We start from the raw sequence: 19,525 nt of genomic DNA on the forward strand, positions 1-19,525 counted from the left end.
TTGATTCTACTCCAGCCAATTTACCTAATTTTCTGGTTTTTTGAATAATGAATAGCATGCCCAAAATGTGAGATGGATATCTTAAGTTCCCTTTGGAGAACTGTATCAAGGATCCTTGGTGGATGTTGGAATGAGATGCCAACCAAATCCAATGGATACCTGCTATTTTGCTAACTTGCGATTGTATTATTTCTTGGTAAGGGCCTGGATCACTTTCTTCTGTATGTCTGGATGGGGTCATTTAACAAACCTTAGAGTCCTTGCAGTCACTTAATTCAGGGTTTAATGCTATCACCTGATGGCAAGAAAGTTTTTCTTCTAATCTGATTCATGCTAGACAACAGGTAAATAAACCTGACAAACAGGAAGTAAAAGTATTCTTCATCTCTTTAGTGGTGATCATATTCATAGGGTCAGTTGCAAATGTGCTCACAGATCTTATCTCTGGCTATTGCAATCATGGCATCTTGAACCACCAGTCTGTCAAGTGGCTGAGTTGGTGTAGGACACGTAGACTTGGAAAATGGAATGGCATTTGCTTAGGACATTATGACCAGAACCTACTACTTAGGCCTTAGATTGTGGCCAATACTGGCCCCCTCAAGATAAAAGACAGTGGTCATTAAAACCTTCCCATAAGCAATTAGAGGAAGTGGGGCTTTGGTTACCAGTTTGATCATTTCGAAAGGTTAACAGCTTCAACAGCCAAACTTCCCTTTTAATTTTTAACTCAGCTAATGTGTAGAGAGAACTAGCACAGTTCATTACTTCTAAGGGTAAAAAAAAGGTATCTTAAGATCTTATAGAGTATGTCAAGTCTTTATGCAGTCTTAAGCTGTTAAATTTTAAAGGGCATTAAGAGTTTGAAACCTGTGTATTAGGGCTATCAGAATCCTTTCATTAATGAACACAAGCAGTTAACATTCTTATACAAGGGAAAAACTTAAGAAGTTGAAAAATCATTCCCTAGATGGTAGAAACTGATCCTATCCATCGAGAGCTATGTTTGTGTTCTCCCTCACCCCCCAACTACCCCCCCTCACCCCCACGGGAACCCTTTCTTACAACAAAAAAATTCGGTTCCTTTATGGCTTGGAGTAGGGTGGTGAGGACAAAAAGAGAATTTATGTACCCTTGAGCTTCAAGTATCATTAATTTGGAAGTACTCTCTCTGAAGGAAAAAAAAGCCCTCAAATCATCTATGTAGGTAAGATTAAGCAAATAGTATGAACAAGACTAAAGGGAATGGGTAGTCATCAGCTTCTCTTTACATGTGAAGGACAACTGCTTCCCTTGGAAGTTCACAAAACCCTGGGCAGGAAGGAAGCACAGTTGACTTCTGGGACCTGTTATGCCTTTCATAATCCACCTGTAGTTTTTGCTCTGATTGGAATCCCAAGCCCATGGGAGGCACTCCTACTCCACCAACATTCAGGAGAGAAGATCACAACAGAGACCATTTCCTCTCCAACTTGTAGGTAGGAACAAATAAAGGCATCTTTACCTAATATCTATCTCTGAATCCTCTTTAGCACTCAAGAAGGGTAGCAAAAGAAATCACAATATTCATATACATGTCAGTTTATACACAGAAAGTAACCTAGATCAGCTGGTCCACAATCAGATACACTCTATCTTGTGATCATGTGATGGAAATACCAGGTCATTCTTGGTAAGGGGGAAAAGAACTGGAAATGGTGAAGGAATGGAAATTAATTATGAAATCAGCCTCAGCCTACATGGACAGTTTTAGGCACATCATTTAGAATATTCCAGCACATAATATGTGGACACATCTAACAGGTTAATAAAATATATATTATATCTATCTATCTCCTACTGTACATGCTGCCCTCTTGTGCAGCCACTGTGACTTGAAGCCCAACACTCAACCTAAGGTTCTCAAGGAAAGGACCAAAATTCATTCCCCAATCCTCTTTACAAGGGGGGGTGGGGGTGGGGAGAAGGGAGACAGGCCCTGGATAAGGGTACTGCTTGAGCAAAGATTCCTTTCTCAGCTCAGAAGCAGGAAGGGATAATGAGTCTTGGAAACATCATATTCATCCAGGGCTTCCAGGGCTGGTGTGCATGGCAAACAGGAGAAGACGGTGTCATTTCTGGATGTGTACTCTTCACCCAGACCAGCTGTGGATCACTTTTTCTTAGGCATGCTTAGTCCCTCTGGCATCAGAGCTCTGCCCAGGAGGGGTCTCTATTCCTAGAGAGTTTAGAATGTTTGGATAGTCAGCTGTTATTCTAGTTGCTCAATTACAAGAGACACACTGAGACTTCCCATGGATCTTTGCAAACTGAAGTTTTGATAGCCTATAATTAAATATTAAAAAACACCAAATGAACCAAATTCTCCTTGATAACCTTCCTCCCTCCCCCAACCACATTCCAGGGGGCACTTCTAATTCCAGTCAGTGTCTTTAGATGAAGCAGAGGGCTTCTGGAGTCACACAAGGGTCAACTCAAAAGGAACTCAAATCAGTGAACTGGCTTGCTGAAAGGAGGTGGCTGGGCTCTAACTACCAAAGGATGTGGGAAGCAGCCTTTCAGTGCAGTTCCATGGAGTGACTGGCTTCACAAAAGCTTAGTCTCCCCAATTCAGTTTCTATCAGCCCAGGTTCCGCTTAACGTGCAGAGATCTTTAAGAAATCCTTCAGGCCCTGGGACCTTGGCCAGTAGTGGCTCTGGGAGGACGGAAGTTGGAAGGCATTGATGTTTCAGCAGAAATGAATGGGACCCAAATCAGGATGGTCAGTGGGGAATCCTGTCACTGGTGTCCACTATCCTGATAAAATGCTGAAGACACTTATGAGAAGACGAGTAAGACATCCAAAAAACCAAGTTATATTAGGTGACACGATTCCTCTCTAAAGTCCTATCTTGATTTTTACCCAGTCACAGAGTATAAATGTATCCAGGAATGAACCCCACTACCCAAATCAAGCTTGGAGGTTTTATATATATGTATATATATATATATGTATATATATATATATATGTATTTTTCTCTCTTTAAAAATTTTTTACTTAAAAATGGTTTGAGTTGCAGGTCAGGTCAGTCTGATTCTGGGAGTGTTGGTAGTTCCATTGGCATGAGACTTATCTACAGGCAGGTAAACAAAAGTCTAACAAGGGGATAACAATCGTGGGCCAGCTGTTGAAGTTGTACACAGACTCTTTCATAGAGTGATGAGGATGCCGTGGACGAAGTCCAAGATGGGGCAATGGAGTGGACAACTGCTGCTGTTCTAATTTGGGTGCTTGTTTCTCCGCTCAGAAGAGTGAGGTGGATGGGGAGACTATACAAGAGGGCTGTACAAACTGGGCACTGGGCAGATGATTGCTTTGGTGGCCAATCTGGGCTCTACCTGTCCTTGAGCTCTCGTGTCACCCGCTTGGTGATTCGTCCACACATCAGGCCAATCAGGAACAGTATACAGATGCCCACTGTGATCACTGACAAAATGTAGTTTTTAGATGGGGATGTCATCACTTGCATGGCAAGATCAGAGAAGCCTTCTGCTGGAGCAACCTAGAAGGGAGGAGGAAACAGAGTGACATGTGGTCAAGAGCTGCTGGAAGCCCGATCACCTGCATGATCTGTTTGTGTTAGCCCCTCCTTAGTTTCCACAGTCCTAATTGCTCTCGAGGGGAACCACAAAGGCAGAGGTGAAGTGACTTGTCCAGGGTCACAGTTAGTGTCTGAGGCTGGAAATGAACTCAGGTCTTTCTGATTGCCAGTCCAATGCTCTATCCATTGTGCTATACTGGTTGCTTCAAATAGCCTTTTAAGTTGTCTTGAACTACATGACCTCTGAGATCCTGTCTAAATCTATGACTTCTTTCACCTTCATCTTGCTATCTGTCATCCATAGTCCAGACTAAGAGGCTATAATACTATTTTCCCATAAAATTTGATGAAAACCTAACAAAAAGCTACTCTGGTGGGAGACAAGGCTTATACTTCTTATGGGCCTGCTGCCGGGTTTCCCTTTGGATCCAGCAATATAATAAAAAGCTGCAGGGGTGACGTAAGTCACATCTTTCATCTCCTTGACTAATTCTAAGTTGCTCAGGTTGAAAGCAGGAAAAAACCAGTCTGGACAAAGGTTTGCAGGCATGGCTTTGGTAGCTGCAGCCCTTACTGCATTCAGTGTCCTAACAGAAAGGGGGAAGATGCTTTCAGGCTGCTCCAAGGGTTGGGAAAAGGTTTTTGGAAAGATTCTAAGACTTGATTGGCTTTGAAAGATAAGCTTACTATAGGAAATCACAAAACCAGCACTGCCTGTTCCCCCTTGAAATAAGACAAGGGAGCAAGATGCAGGCAGTGGATTTCAAGAAAAAGCCAAACTTCCAGAAGAGGGAGAAACCTCTGGAGAAGCTGCTACCCAAACCTCCTTTAACCTTCACCTTGGCTGCATAACTCCACATCTCGATCCGATCATTGAGGCGTTTCTTGCATTCAGGCTGTAGTCTGACTCGCTTGTCTTCTAGGGCCTCCATTAAGCAGGACATTTCTGCAGGAGGAGAAAAGGTATTCACAAAAGGCCTAAACAGCTGAGGGAAGTACTCCCAGACAGCCAAGGATGAGGGCATTCATCAGGCTACATGTCACTATAAAATTCAAAACCACCAAGAACAACACAAATTTTTTTCTAATTTCCCATCTGAGGAAAACTAGACCAAAATACAACATTGAAAGGAATGTCCTCTATTCTTTTCAAAACTTGCTTATTTTTGCAAGACTTGGATGGTTCCAAACTCCATACCACTCCCACATTCAGAGATGTCCTTGTTTCCCTCTGTAGACATAACTCAATGCTAGGCACAAACCATCCTGACCTCAGTGAGAGGCTGCTGAAACTTGGGCAAAGGAAGCAGACAACAAATATTTAGGCTTCTTTTCTATTTCTAGTTCATAACATCTATAGCTACTTCTAGACCTAGGTAATCCTGAGCAAGATCAAAACATTTCTTGACTAGGAGGAAGCCTTGTTCTAGCAGCCACTTAATCCAGCAATACCCCTGGTTTCCAGAACACTTAACCTCTGGCAAAGTTTGTGTGGGCCATGTTCTCTGAAAACCCTCAGCTGCAAAAGGGAGAGTGACAATGACTGACATCCATGAGTCCTTGTTCCTCCTCTAGCATAGTCACATTATGTATGTAAGAGTGAGTAGATGAGGAACTGAAAAGCCAGTGACTTACGCCGCCCTCGACCAGGGGGGATGGCTGCACAGTGGTGTTTGATGTCCAAGGCACAGGCTGTATGAAGAACGGGGTCCACAAATATGTCTGCTTTGCTTTCTTTTAGCATGTTTAATACTTCCTGGAGAGGAAAGATGATTGCAGAGACATAAAAGATCAAACAGATTAGGCTTATTATTTGCCAGTATTTATACTAAAACAAAGAATCAATTAGTAAGGACCATGGAATGGTAGAATATAAATTGCAATTCTGAAAATAATTAAATGTATAATCAATGATTACTTTGAGTCTGTAGAAATTCACCTTAATATGGTGGGAGGGGGGCACAGCACTGCTAATAATAGACTTGGAACACATTAACAAACTCATGTAGCAAAATAGTGGGTGACCCTTGAACCAAGCTCCAAGGCTGAAGGAGTGCAGGTGAGGGGGGTAGGAGGGAAGACGAGGGTAGTGGGGAAGATGACATTGTTTTTAGCCTTCTCATCGAGATGAACCTCTCTCTCTTTTCAACAGAGTCTAGCTGGGGAATGTTCAAGAGCTCTGGAGGCCCAAGGCCTGGACAGAGGACAAAGAGATAGGAGTGAGTGCCCAAGGCTGGTGGAGTCCTCTTACCTTTTTACACATTTCATTTTTGATCTTGAGCAGGTTCACTTTTAGACACTCTTCTACCTGACCTGTCTGTTCCTGGGCTGCTGCTTCTTCTGCACACAGGCTGGAGATCTATTTAAGGGACACATACACAAGCAGCACATTCATGAAAAGGGCAAAAGGAAGGACATACAACAACAGCAGGCAAACAGGGTGGCTCAGGAGAACTTTGCTCACATCCTCAAATTAGCAATTCTTAGCCTGTGAATCATGATAACTCAGCATCTCCATTCCATTTGCCAATAGCTCTCTCCATAGAGCATCCTGGCAAGCAAGGGGCCCAGAATGCCTCCTCTTCTCTTGCCTCACTTGCCGTGCCTGACACTCAGAGCACAAAACAAACTGAGATGACCAATTCCCAGATGTGAGTCAGACTCATGCAGAAAACATTTACTTGATTCCCATGGAAAATTCTCTTAGAAGAAGATATGCTACAGGTGGATTAGGGACCATCCATGAAAGTATACTGCTAGAGCTGAGGACAACAATCAGCACATGCTTGTCAGGCAGAGGATTCCCACAGTGTATAGATCACAATGAAGAAGAAAATAGACAATTTTCTTGGTTAATTTAATCTAATCAAGACCTTGTCTGAAAAGGATCACTTTAACTATGATAAGATGGTTGTATGGTATAAAGAAACAAATACTAAGTAAATTTTACATTGTATTCTCTTTAGAGAAAGTATGTACTAGGAGGCCAAACAGCTCTTAAAGTGGGTATTTTCATAAGATATCAAAGGAGAAATATCCTATTTTTGGCCATTCTGGATTGTAATGGACTAACCAACAGAATGGGACAAGAAAGGGAAGGAACAAAAATTGTACTTGTACATTTTGCCTATAGGCTGTTTCCCAAAGAGCTACAAAAAGCTCATTTCTGGTTTCTGAGTAATCTGATATACTTCAAGCATGGATTCAAAGAAGATACAGTCTAATAGGGCATGCTGTCATATTCATTTATAGAACACTTGTGGGGTTACAAAGTGCTTGACATGCATTACACTCATCTGATCCTCCTAACGCAGGAAGTGGGGAGGCAAATGCAGAGACAAACAACTGGTAAGAAGAAGAGATGGGATTTTTCTGCCACCAAATCCACCACTCCCTTTTTAACTACACAACAGCTAAAGGGAGAGAATCCAGCAGAATGACTATGAAGACTGGAGGTACACTAGGGGAAAGGGGGCCAGAAGAAAGGGTGAATTTGATTTACAACTCTGCTTCTCTTGCCCATTAAAAATGGCCAAGATTGTTCTGGTCACAATGAGTTTCATGATGAGGTTGTCCTACCTCATCTGAGCAATGCATCTGTAATTGAGGGTCTAGTCTGTAATCCAAAGCAGATTCCTGGATGATTACTCGGATCTGGTCCTCACAATCTGGAGAAAGGCGCTGCAGGTGGGAGGGAAAGGAGAATAATTAGTTTGCTAACTTTGGCCTATTTGTTTAGCTACAGGCAGGCAAGAATACAGGAATAATAAATGGGTTAAAAAACAAACCTGTTTAAAATATACCATCTCAGAATAGGAACCACTCTCTTAACCCAGGCTTACCTGATCAGCGTATTTCAGCTTCAGACAAGAGATGACTTGGCCTTCCAGCTCGGAATCATCCTTGGCCTTATTTATGATATTCTGGCAGAATTTAGGAATATCAGCTTTACAGGCTTTCCGCAGCACAGGGTTTAGGCGGTAATCTGGGACAGAAGAAAGAAAGGAGACCAAGAAAATGAATATGGGTTTATATACCTTGATATTTTATTCTGTTTTTATTTATACCTAAAATAAAATTATTAAAAAAAATTTCCATATCCAAATTCTCTGCTTCGCCTCCAGCTCCCACTCTATTGAGAAGAGGAGAGGGGGAGGAAGAAAAAAAATGCTTCAATTTGTACTTTGTACTCTAGTTCTCTATCTGGGGGTGGATGGCATTTTACATGAAGAGTCCTTTGGAACTGTGGTAAATCTATTGACACTAAAAGACACCTGTCATTTATTCATATACCTCTTGCCCCCCAACACTGAATCCAGGAAACAGGAGGAGTTAAGCAAAACTAAGTGACCTCATCTGATGAACATACAACTTTTCTGCATCATCAAATAATATGCTCTACTACACTTCAAGAATAAAAGTGTGGTTTATTATCAGTTCTCCGGGACCAAGATGCATTCTTAGATTTGAGAGACCAAAGGAAGTCTAGGGTCCAAAAGGTCTTTCCACAACCGTGAGCTGCTATCACTTCTCAAGGCTATACGACTGTAAGAGGATCAAGAGACTCATACCATTTCTTTATACTGAAGCTGTTTTACAATCACAAGTCAAAACTAATCTTGTGGTAATTTGTAAGTAAAATAATTTAAAACTGAGGGGAGAGAGAAGGCAGGGAAGGAGGGGCAGAGAGTGAGTTTAGCCTGTCTATCCCCCTATATCCAGGGGGGCAATTCTTCAGCTACTGCTGGTCATGCTATCAAAGATCTGGTAATTATTACTATCACTTCTGGGCCCTTGGGTCTAACTGAAATCACCACTTTGATCACATCTATCCCTTTCTCCTCTTCTGCATTTGGAGAAGATGGAGAACATTCACCCCTTCTTCCTTTGCATGCCAGAATTGGTTTCTCCACACCACCAAACTCTGATTCCTCTTCTTTCTCCTGATGACTGGGATCTATCCTACCTCTTCTAGCTTTTAGTTATTTATCTGCATCACATCAAGATAACCTCAATGGAGAGAAAGCATCACAAGGCTGGTTCATTATTCCCTTTGTCAACTTCTGTTAAAGGCATATTCAACAGAGCCCAGAGGAGTTGAATGAAGGGGGTTAATTACCTGTGTTCTGTGTAATCTGGCGCTTGGTGATCATTTGTTTACATTTGGGGTCCATCAGTTCACTGTTTTTATTTTGTTTCAAACACTGGAGCATGTTCTTTGAATCTGCTTCTGGACAGAATCTCTGCAAAAAAAGGAAGTCCAGTCAGCAGCTCCATGCATGGCCCAGACTCAGGCCTGAGCATGGGACATAAAGCCAGGACACTGAGGTCAGCTCTGAGCTCTGAGCCATATGGCCAACTAAAGGCAACTAACTAAGTCTCAGTTTCTTGACAAGGAAAACAGAGTTAATACTAGTTGCACTAGTTACAACACTGGGATGCTGAGAGAAAGGCACTTTTTATAAACCTTAAAATGTTAGAGAAATATGAGCAATTACTATTTCCTACTTACGTCAGAAATCTACGATTTGTTTCATTTTTTCTTTATTGAAGGGCTCAAGAAAGAAATTAGTTGTAGCTATCACCCCATGCAATCTTATCCACTGAAGAGTAATTCAAACTTGTCTTTTGTGTCTTGAGCATAAAGATGCAATTTGTCTTTCATTTTCTACTGTAATTATTACCCAGATGTCTATTACTCTATTATTTTTAGCCTCGCTAGTATAAATTTCAAATTTCTGTTCCCAAAGACCTTCTAATAAAAGAAAGTTTGCATTTTGTCTTTTTTCTCTTTATAAATTTTTAACTTCAAAATTTTTTCCAATTACATGTAAAAAATTATCTTTCGTTTTTTAAAATTTGAGTTTCAAATTCTCTTTCCCTTCTTCCTCACCCCTCTCCTTGAAGAGGCAAGCAACTTTATATAGTTTATTCATGTGAAATCAAGCAAAATATATTTCATTTTAGCCCTATTGTGATAGAAAACACAGACCAAAAAAAAAAAAAAAAAAAAAAAAAACAAACCACAATATCACAACTCACAAGGAAAAGTAAAGAGAGTAAAAATAAGTATGCTTCAATCTGCATTCAGAATACATCAGTTCTTTTTCAGGAGGGTGTTATGAAGAAGAGATAAGTATAGTAGGAAGATGGTTTGCAGAGAACAGATGCATGAGACCTGAAGATGGAAAGATTCTGGAATGCTGGAATGTAGGGTTAGCTGTTAGTTCTCTCTCTCTGGATGTGAACTGGAGGGAGTGGCTGCTAAGTCCTGTGGTTTCTGATCCTGTCCTTATTGCTGTCCTTATTGCTGTGTTTCCTTGGAAGAAGATCCTTTGAACCTGTGGCTAGCCAGGACCAGCACCCAGCTATCTACACTATCAGTAAGCAGAGGTCTGGGTCCAGCTGGACCTGGGACCTACCCTTGGGTCCCTATCTGATCTGTCATAGACCATCACCTCTAGTAATAATCAGAGAAGTTTGGAGGGAAAGGGGAATCCCTGTCACTGATTCACTAGCTAATTAACCCAGATCTAAACCTTCTCACGAAGAGCCTTCAGAAATTTTGATGGTCTATACTAATCACCCTTAACTCTCTAACCTGTAACCCAGACTCTGTTCTAGCTACCCTGCACTATCCAAATCTCTCTTGATTATTAATTGAGGTGATGGTCTGTGACAGATCAGATAGGGACCCAAGGTTAGGTCTCATGTCCAACTGGATCGAGACCTCTGCTTACTGACAGCGTAGATAGCTGGGTGCTGGTTTTGGCTAGCCACAGGTTCTGCTCCTGTATTGGAGGATACCCTGTCCCAAGCCTCAGGTTTTTTGTGTTGATGTTTTCAGAGTTAATTCAGGGGAGGGGGATGTCTATAAGTTTTTAGTTCTACTAAGGTGGTATGATCTAAGGAGAGGTGTAGTCATTGCTCTCCTGGCTTGTGCTTGAGTCTATCTATGAGTACCACAATCACTCTTTTCTGTTTCTGCTCCTCCTTGTCCTAGAACCATGACTCAAAAGTGTGCATGGGCAATGTAACAGTCTTGTACCCAGTGCCAGTGAAGAGTTTCCTGTAATCTTCTGACCAACTGCCAACTCCCCTTATGATCTGAAATTATGTGAAACTGAGAGCTTCAGAAGCTACTGATGACAATTCAGACCACACACACACACACAGTATTGGTTTGCCAGAGGAAGTTGAGCTGGACTGTGCTCTATTCTCACCCCAGTGAGACAGACTTTTTGTGCTGACCTTCTAAGTTATCAAGGGATTGAAAATTGTTTTGCCCTGACCTTCTGTTGCTCTACAATTCATTTAGAGATGCTATTCACTTAAAATCAATCAATCAATCAATCAATTAATTAAGGAGGTTTTTCCATGGTTACATGATTCATGTTCTTTCCCTCCCCTCTTCATTCCCCCTCCCAGAGCCAGCAACTCTGGGTTTTACTCCTATCATTGTTCAAAACCTATTTCCATATTACTATTTGCAATAGAGTGATCATTTAAAGTCAACATTAGAGATATTATTTTAAAGACATTATTTTTTTGGAGAAGCATTTGGGAGAACTCAAGACAAATCCCTTTACTTTGCCGTCTGGGCCCCCCTGCCCCCTACATTTTATCTTGCAGAATGGTTCACTTACAAACTCATATGCACACTGCTGTATGAAAAAAAATTTTTTTAAAATCTATTTTATTATATCTTTAGGTCCAAATTCTCTCCCTGACCCAAACAAAAACTTATTACAAATATGTATGAACAAGTAAAATAAATTCCTGCCTTTGTTTTTTCTGACAAAACGAAATACACCCCCCCCCACCCCACCCCCAATCAGGCCAAAACCATATGCCTCGATTCTGAGTTCATTATCTCTCTTTGTCAGGAAGTAGGCAGCATGTTTCATCAAGACTAATCTGAAATTGTGGTTGGTATTTTTTTTTGGGGGGGGAGGGAAAGATGGGGTCCCAAATCTTTTATGGTTGATTATCTTTACAATATTATTGTTATTGTTTAAACTGTTCACCTAGTTTTGCTCATTTCACTCAGCATCAATTAAAACAAGTTTTCCCAGGGTTTTCAGAAACCATCTCTTTCATCATTTTTCTTAAAACAAAAACAAAACAACAACAAAAAACCCCAACCCTTTACCTTCTGTCTTACAATTAATACTAAGTCTCAGATTGCAAGGCAGAAGAATGATAAGGGCTAGGCAATTTGGGTCAAGTGACTTGCCTGGGGCACACAGCTAGGAAGTGTCTAAGGCCAGATTTGAACCCATGATTTTCCTATCTCCTGTGTAAATGGAATTAGCTGGAGCCCATTAATAGTAAAAAATCTACTCAACCTAGGCGTGCTAATGATGTCACCCTAACCTCCCTTAGTGGGGAGGGGAGACAAGTTACCCACATGTGACAATAAGTAACAAATCAAGAATAAGGGACTGCCCTTTGGGCAGTCCAAATCAATGTAGAAACTGCCATTTGTCCATTTGAATTAGAGGTGGACCACAAGAAGTGATGAAAGACACTATCTCTTTAAGTAAGTTAGTGAACTTCCTGTGGGGGGAGTTGCCATCTCGAACTGGGAGCAGAAGCATCTCCTGAGACTACAGAACGCTTACGCTCTATATTGTCACGTGGGTAAGTTAGGCTGACTTCCTTGGCCTAGCTGGGCCAATTCTAAACTCTGCCTATCTGGCTGTTGGGCCTTGCGGCTTGCAGCTTCATTTATTTAGCCTTTAACCTTCTCTCTCCGTCCAGGCCTTTGGCCTGGACTAGCCTCTCCCTTTCTCTTTATTCCTACTTTTTACCTACCAGATTGTAAATAAACTCCTCAACCCGATGCTGACTTAAGTCTGATTTAATTACGGAATCAACCTGAATTGTTGATTCCTGGCGGCCACATATTTTAATATATATCTATAATTACCTAAATTTTCCTTCTTACACTCCAGGCCTGGCTCTCTATCCACTGAGCCACCTAGCTGCTCCTTTTTTCCTCATTTCTTAAAGCACAAAACCATTCCATCATATTCACGTAGCATAGCTTATTCAATCATTCCCCAAATCAATGATCGTCTCTTCAGTTTCCAGTTCTTCGCTAACATGAAAAGAAGTGTTATAAATGATTTTATAGAGAGTCATTTCCCTCTTTCTTTGGTCTCTTTGAAACACAGACCAATGTAATGGTATTGCTGAGTCAAAGGGCATGACAGGTTTAGTATCTTCTTGGACATCATTCCAAATGTTTTCCAGAGTAGCTAGGCAGACCACAGCTCAATCAATGGTGCATTAATACACCTGTTTTTTTCACAGCCCCACCTGCATTTTTCTTTTTCCATATCTGTCAACTTTGCCAATCTAATAAATGGGAGGCGATACCTTAGGTTTGTTTTAAATGGGCATTTATTAAATTATTACTTTTTGAACTGCACATCCCTATTAGCAAAAAGCGTTTGAGCAAACACCCCATTTATTTATAAATTACATATACCTTGTGAAGAGTGAATCAAACTGTCTTTGTCTATCAATCAGCAACTTTTAAATTAATCAACCAAGAACTTAAAGTACCCTTACCAGTCACTAAGTAGGAGAGTTCACAAATCACTTGCCAGAGAGGGTGACAACTCTAGAGGCCACTGACCACCCCCTGGGCAGTACTAGGCAAACCGAAAGACTGCAACTGGTTCTCATAAAGTGGAGGAAGAGACAGGAAATGACACAGAAAGGACTGTAAAAAGTCCTCAGCTTCCTGTCAAGGGGATCTTTGGCTGAGAACTTCAGCTTCACTTTTGGATCTTGGCTTTAGACTGCTTCTTTGGAAGACTTCTCCTAGGGACTTCACCTTTGGAGACTCTGCATTGGGGAGATGAGTGAGTAGCTGGCCTTCTCTTCCTGGCTTCTGGAGAGATTGGAAGATACCACTGGACTTCTGGCTGAATATTACCAGAATATCCACATGGAGACAAGGGACATGGTGAAGTACTGCTGGGGCTGAGCCCCACATCGGAGCAGCATTTAGGGTGATAGGCTAGATAATTCTCTACCTTCTTCTTACATTTCTCCACTTTCACTCTTTCCACATCTTTGTAAATAAAGCTACTAAAAGTCATTTTGACTTAAGTTATAAAATCTTTAGATCGGCGACCACAATATTACTAGAGAATTCTCATATTAGCAAAAAAATCTAAAATTTAAAATTTTTAAAACCTACTACTGAAGTGATATATAACATATGACATATACTAGAAAACTGCCATAAATAAAGAAAAAGTGAGATAAAGATGAAACAAACAGTATTTTTAAAGTATTATTATTATTTTTTTAAATTGATGGTATAAAGAACTGTTCTGCCTGGGTCAGTAGACATATAGAATGTATGCTACTACTGAGGTGGAGACACAGGGAGGAAAGAGAATAAAAGGGAATGATGGCCTCCCTGCTTGCCTACTCTCTGCTTCTGAGAGGTGGGGAAAGGGAAGAAAGGAGACAGGTAGGGAATGACTATTTTGCTCCCACTCTGCACTGGGGAAGGAGGGAGAAAAAGGCAGGTGACAGCTACAAAACCATGAAAAATGCATTTGTGTACATCAGCTCTTCCTCACACATACAACCTCCTTCTCCAGGGATTGCTATCTTAGGGGATAGACAGAATCTATTTTGTCCCTCTCTGACAGTAAGCCTGTCTCTAGGTGTTCATTATTCTCCTTAAGCCACATATTCCTTTTGGTTCACTAATAAATTCTAGTTGGCTAGGATCAATTTTGTTCCCATAAAAATAAAGGTATGTGTCAAGTTTTAGAAAAGCATCAAGTATCCTCTTGCTACTATGGGCCTAAAAATTATTTTTTAGCAATTAAGAAGGCAAGGGGAATATATATTTATACAGTACCTACTGGGAGCCAGTCAATGTACTAAGGGCTACACACATATTATTTATTTCTAGCAATAGCCCTGGAAGGAAGGTGCTATTATTTAATCCCCCATTTTGCAGATGAAGAAATTGAGGCAGACAGAGATTAAGTGACTTGCACAGGGTAAAAGAGTCTGAGGCCAAATTCAAACTCAGGTCTTCCTGACTCTGCCTCTGAAAGTTTTTTCTAATATGTTGTGTATTAAAAACAAACCAATTAAACTTTAATTTGACTACTGGTATTCTAAATATAAGATCCTTGCCCAGTGATCAATAAGTGGATATACTACTAGAGGAAATGGATTCTAACAACCTTGATATTTTGTTGTAGATAAAACCAGAAGAAACAAGGATGTGGCTATGGATGGTCAAGGACTCATGGGCACTTATCAGAGAGGCTCGGGATTTGGAGAAACTTGTTTTATCATACACTGAATGGTTATACAAAACTTCATGGCATACTGATTATCATGTATTATGATTATAAGTGACAGTGCTCGCAAAAAAAAGGCCATGGAAATAACTGTAGCTCTTGCACCAATCTAAATTGTTAAGGATGAAATGGCAAAGAAATTACATGAAGAACTTGATAAGACCCATAAAATAAAATAAATAAATACTCTAATGCTTAGATTTTAATGCAAGGTTAGGGAGAAACAGATGAATTATCATGACTCAGAAAAAATGAAGAGTACTTCTAAGTGAAGTCTTGGGCTCTCACATTAAAAAAAATTGGGAGATAGGGTATAGAGATCCTGCTCTATAACCAGAGACTTATCTGAGTGGCCTAGGGTGGTCATTGGATGTAAAGAATGAATTGGAAGCATCGTTTGTTAGCTCAAAGTGCTCCGAGGTTCAATGGAGTCACCAGTTTATTATATAGAAAGTTAAAGATCTCCTTCCCCCAAAAGCCCAAGAAAGTTTCCCACAATTACAGAGAGCAGTATTCTTACTATAGTCAAAACAAAAGCCTTAGAAACCTCCAGGTGTAGATAAAAACCTATGCTAAACTATCAACTATATGTGTTATCATTAAGTGAAGTCTGGGACATTTTGTTAGGCCGGAAAGCCCCTGAATTTCTCAGCCTTGATGGTGTTAAAACGATATTTTTGAGCCTCATTATTTTACTTTAATTCTGGGCAAAATGTCCCTGCTAAGGGTTCAACCTTGGCTGTACCAGGCAGCTGCATTCTCGGTCAAAGGGAAACTGTGTTAACCCTCCTCCTGCTGTATTACTGAGAGCCCAAAGCTTTTTCAATAAGACTATGTTGCTTTTTAAAGAAAGGTGTGAATTATAAAAGGAATCAAAAGAGGAATCTCAGATTTTTATCTTAGATATCCCATTCCAAACTCGAACCTGAGAAAGGTCAATACATGGCTCTGCCAGTCTGTATTGATCTTTTGATGGGGTCCAGATAAAAATATCTACTTGAGATTCTAATTTCTCTTAATAGCTTCCAACATAATCACCCTTTTCTTCAAATTAACATGATTTATTACACAGGAAAACTTTGAATAATGAAAGAAGTTATAAATTGGTTATAATCATCAGTTATAGCTGGATCTGATAGGATTTACAGATCAAATTGTTTGCTTACAGCTCTCTACAATAGGGGTGGGAAGAGAAATTGGTAGGTGATAGATATAATGAGCACCAAATCATACCACAAAGAAGTAAATATTGGGCAGCTAGGTATAGCACAACAGACAGATCACCAGGCCTAGAGTCAGGATTCAAACCTGAGTTCAAATCTGGCCTGAGATACTTCCTAGCTGTGTGACCCTGAACAAGTCACTTAATCCCAGTTTCTTAGCTCTTGCCACTCTTCTGCAAGAGTTAAAAAAGAAAGTAAACAGATTATATTTTAACAGACAGGTAAAGACTTTCTGCTGATGTGGGAATTATCCCAGAATCAGTGACTATATGAGCTTGAGTCATCAGTATTAAGATTAGAATTCTTAAAAAAAAAAAAAAAAAGAAAAAAAAATGATATAAAATTAAAACACAATCTGAATTATTTAAACAAGTAAATGAAAATAAAAAAGGGAAAATGGATAATAGAAATTACATTGACATTGTTAAAAGGGATTTTCTTAATCTTTTCCTGTCTGCTTAAGAGGCTAGAAGAGAGCAGGATTTCTCAGTAGATCAGAACTGACAGGTCTATTGAGTCAGTAAGCCAGAGCTGAAGATTCCATTACCAGGGAGACCAGGACTGAGGAGAGGAAATAGCTGGCCCTCTGACAGGAAGTTAGGGGGGACAATTGATGAGTGAGGAGAAAGGAAGCAGCCACTAAAAGTTGAGGGTCTTTTGCCTCAGGGATTTCTAGAGAGCAGGAGGGTCTGTCTCTGAGGCAAGGGGCTACTGGCAGTTGGCTACTGACAGTTGGGCTGCTATAAAAAACTGATTCAAAGAGTGAGTGGTGGCTGTCTATTATTTTAGGGAGTTAGGTAGTTAGTGAATAATTTATAGATGGAGTAGGTTAGATAGACCTGGCTTGCCAAGAAGAAGAAATTATCCTGAGAAGATAGTTAAGAGATAAGTAAAAATAAGCAAGATATAGTATAAAAAGTCATTCTATAGGCATTCAAAGATTAAAATGAAAGACTACAAAAATGGAAAAGATTTGAAAAAATTATTATTTTTTATTTGAAAAATTTCAATTAATTGATTTAGAATATTTTTCCATGGTTCATGTTCTTTCCCTTCCCTCCTCCCATCCCCCTCCTTTAGCCAACGAGCAGTTGAAAAAATTATTTTAACAAACCGTTTTCTCTATCAAGAATAATGGAACCACCAGTTAGACATTATTGTTACAGATGAGCTTCAAGGGAAGGATTTAGAAGAGTGAGATTGGAGCACCAATTGCAGATAGCTTTCTCAAAGAGTTTAGCCACCAAAAGGAAGAAATAGAAAGAATGGCTGAATCAAATATGGGCTTTATAAGGATGGGGGAAACATGGGCAGGTTTTAGATAATAAGGAAAATGTCCATACACAGAAATGGATTGAAAATAAGAGAGAGTGGAGATGACAATGAGAGTAATTTGCTGGAGAAGCTGGATGGGCTGGTTTTAAGGGAGCATGAAGAAGGGTTTGCCTTGGCTAGGAGAAGGGCTACATCTTCATCTCAAACCACTGTGAAGGAAGTAGTAGAAGATCTTTGTTGTGGATTAGTGAGGAGCAGAGAAGTTCTAGGAAAATGGTCTCAAATTTCTTCTGGCAAAATATAGTAACAATAATGAAACAACTAGTATTTATATAGAGTTGTAAGATCTATAAAGGATTTGTACATGCAATCTCATGGATGAGGGGAGCGAGGGGAAGGGTGTGATGGGAAGCTTTGGGAACAAATGCTATGGGAAGTGAGATAGAGAATCAATTAGGGAGGAACAGAATGTTTCCCTTCTTGAAATGAGGGCACAGTCAACATGATTTTGGGATTTCCCCCCTAGTCTTGTCTAGCCGTGTGATGGTGTGTGTAGTCAACAGTTAGCTCTCGGCAAAACATGTTCAGTGACAGTCCGGGGTGCAAAGGGAAACAAGAGTGAAAAATAGTTCAAGAGGTTGAAATAGGGAAGGGAGAAAAGTATTAAAACTATCCTACTAGATGCTGAGTCTCCCATTATATAAAAATTTGGAGTTATATATAAAGTCAAGGGCATTCTTGAAGATAACTGATATTTTACAAGTGTGTAAATAGAATAGCCAGATCCCATTTAATAGTCAAGAATCTACTCAACACAGGCGTGCTAATGATGTCACTCCCACCTCCCTTAGTGGGGAGGGGAGACGAGTTACCCACACGTGACAATAAGTAACAAATCAAGAATAAGGGACTGCCTTTGGGCAGTCCAAATCAATGTAGAAACTGCCATTTGTCCATTTGAATTAGAGGTGGACCACAGGAAGTGATGAAAGACACACTCTCTTTAAGTAAGTTAGTGAACTTCCTGTAGAGTTAGTTGTCGTCTGGAACTGGAAGAAGAAGCATCTCCTGAGACCACAGACAGATTACACTCTGTATTGTCACGTGGGTAAGTTAGGCTGGCTTCCTTGGCCTGGCTGGGCCAATTCTATACTCTGCCTATCCAGCTGTTGGGCCTTGCGGCTCACAGCTTCATTTATTTAGTCTTCTAACCTCCCTCTTCTCTTTATCCCTACTCACTTTCCTGATTGTAAATAAACTCCTCAACCCGATGCTGACTTGGGTCTGATTTAATTACGGAATCAACCTGAATTGTTGATTCCTGGCGGCCACATATTTTAAAGATATAACTATAATAACTAAATTTTAATTCTTACACAAGGGACTACATTTCATGAAACCTGTAGTAGATTTAACATTTCATTGTGCTTCTTGTATGTAGAATATGAAAATTTACTAGAACAATATGCTATTTTCAAGGCACTTTTACCAAAGGTGTTTCCCATCCAAGCACTATTTTTAATATAAGATTCAATGGAAGATTTAGCAACAGAAATAACCCTGTTTAGTGTCCTTTTTTTTTTTTTTTTTAAACCCTTACCTTCCATCTTGGAGTCAATACTGTGTATTGGCTCCAAGGCAGAAGAGTGGTAAGGGTAGGCAATGGGGGTCAAATGACTTGCCCAGGGTCACACAGCTGGGAAGTGGCTGAGGCCAGATTTGAACCTAGGACCGCCTGTCTCTAGGCCTGGTTCTCAATCCACTGAGCTACCCAGCTGCCCCTTAGTGTCCTTTTGATAATAAAGATCAATTGAGATGGAATGTATGCTTGTGAAAGGTATTTGCCACTGTAAAAAAAAGGAGATCTGCTATGGGGTCCAGGGTTCCCCTGGGGATGTACTCTGCTGTTGATGCCATTGGGCTAATTCCTTCATGCTCCAGAACACTGCAGCAGAGATCTCTAACTGTTCAAAGGAGTTTGGCTTGACCATCCACACAGGAAAGACTGAATGGATTAAGGACAACTGGGCAAGTTCCAAAGTGCATCTGAATAGATATCCTATTGAGCTTGTCCATCAGGGTGTCTAAGTGAGAAA

General features: G+C 40.4%; 1 protein-coding gene across 1 annotated transcript in view; it reads right to left on the reverse strand.

Moving 5' to 3' along the window:
- Nucleotides 1-1,582: 1,582 nt before the first annotated feature.
- Nucleotides 1,583-19,525, reverse strand: part of GLG1 (golgi glycoprotein 1) — a 156,990-nt gene continuing 139,047 nt past the window's right edge. The window contains exons 19-26 of the mRNA XM_044663114.1: nt 8,703-8,826; nt 7,426-7,568; nt 7,163-7,264; nt 5,835-5,942; nt 5,219-5,339; nt 4,423-4,529; nt 3,381-3,544; nt 1,583-2,218 (exon numbers count right to left, since the gene is read on the reverse strand). Coding sequence (XP_044519049.1) covers nt 2,188-2,218; nt 3,381-3,544; nt 4,423-4,529; nt 5,219-5,339; nt 5,835-5,942; nt 7,163-7,264; nt 7,426-7,568; nt 8,703-8,826 — 900 coding nt within the window. The 3' untranslated portion in view covers nt 1,583-2,187. The remainder of the gene's footprint in view (nt 2,219-3,380; nt 3,545-4,422; nt 4,530-5,218; nt 5,340-5,834; nt 5,943-7,162; nt 7,265-7,425; nt 7,569-8,702; nt 8,827-19,525) is intronic.

This window comes from Gracilinanus agilis, chromosome 2, assembly GCF_016433145.1.
Source record: "Gracilinanus agilis isolate LMUSP501 chromosome 2, AgileGrace, whole genome shotgun sequence".
Classification (NCBI taxonomy): domain Eukaryota; kingdom Metazoa; phylum Chordata; class Mammalia; order Didelphimorphia; family Didelphidae; genus Gracilinanus; species Gracilinanus agilis.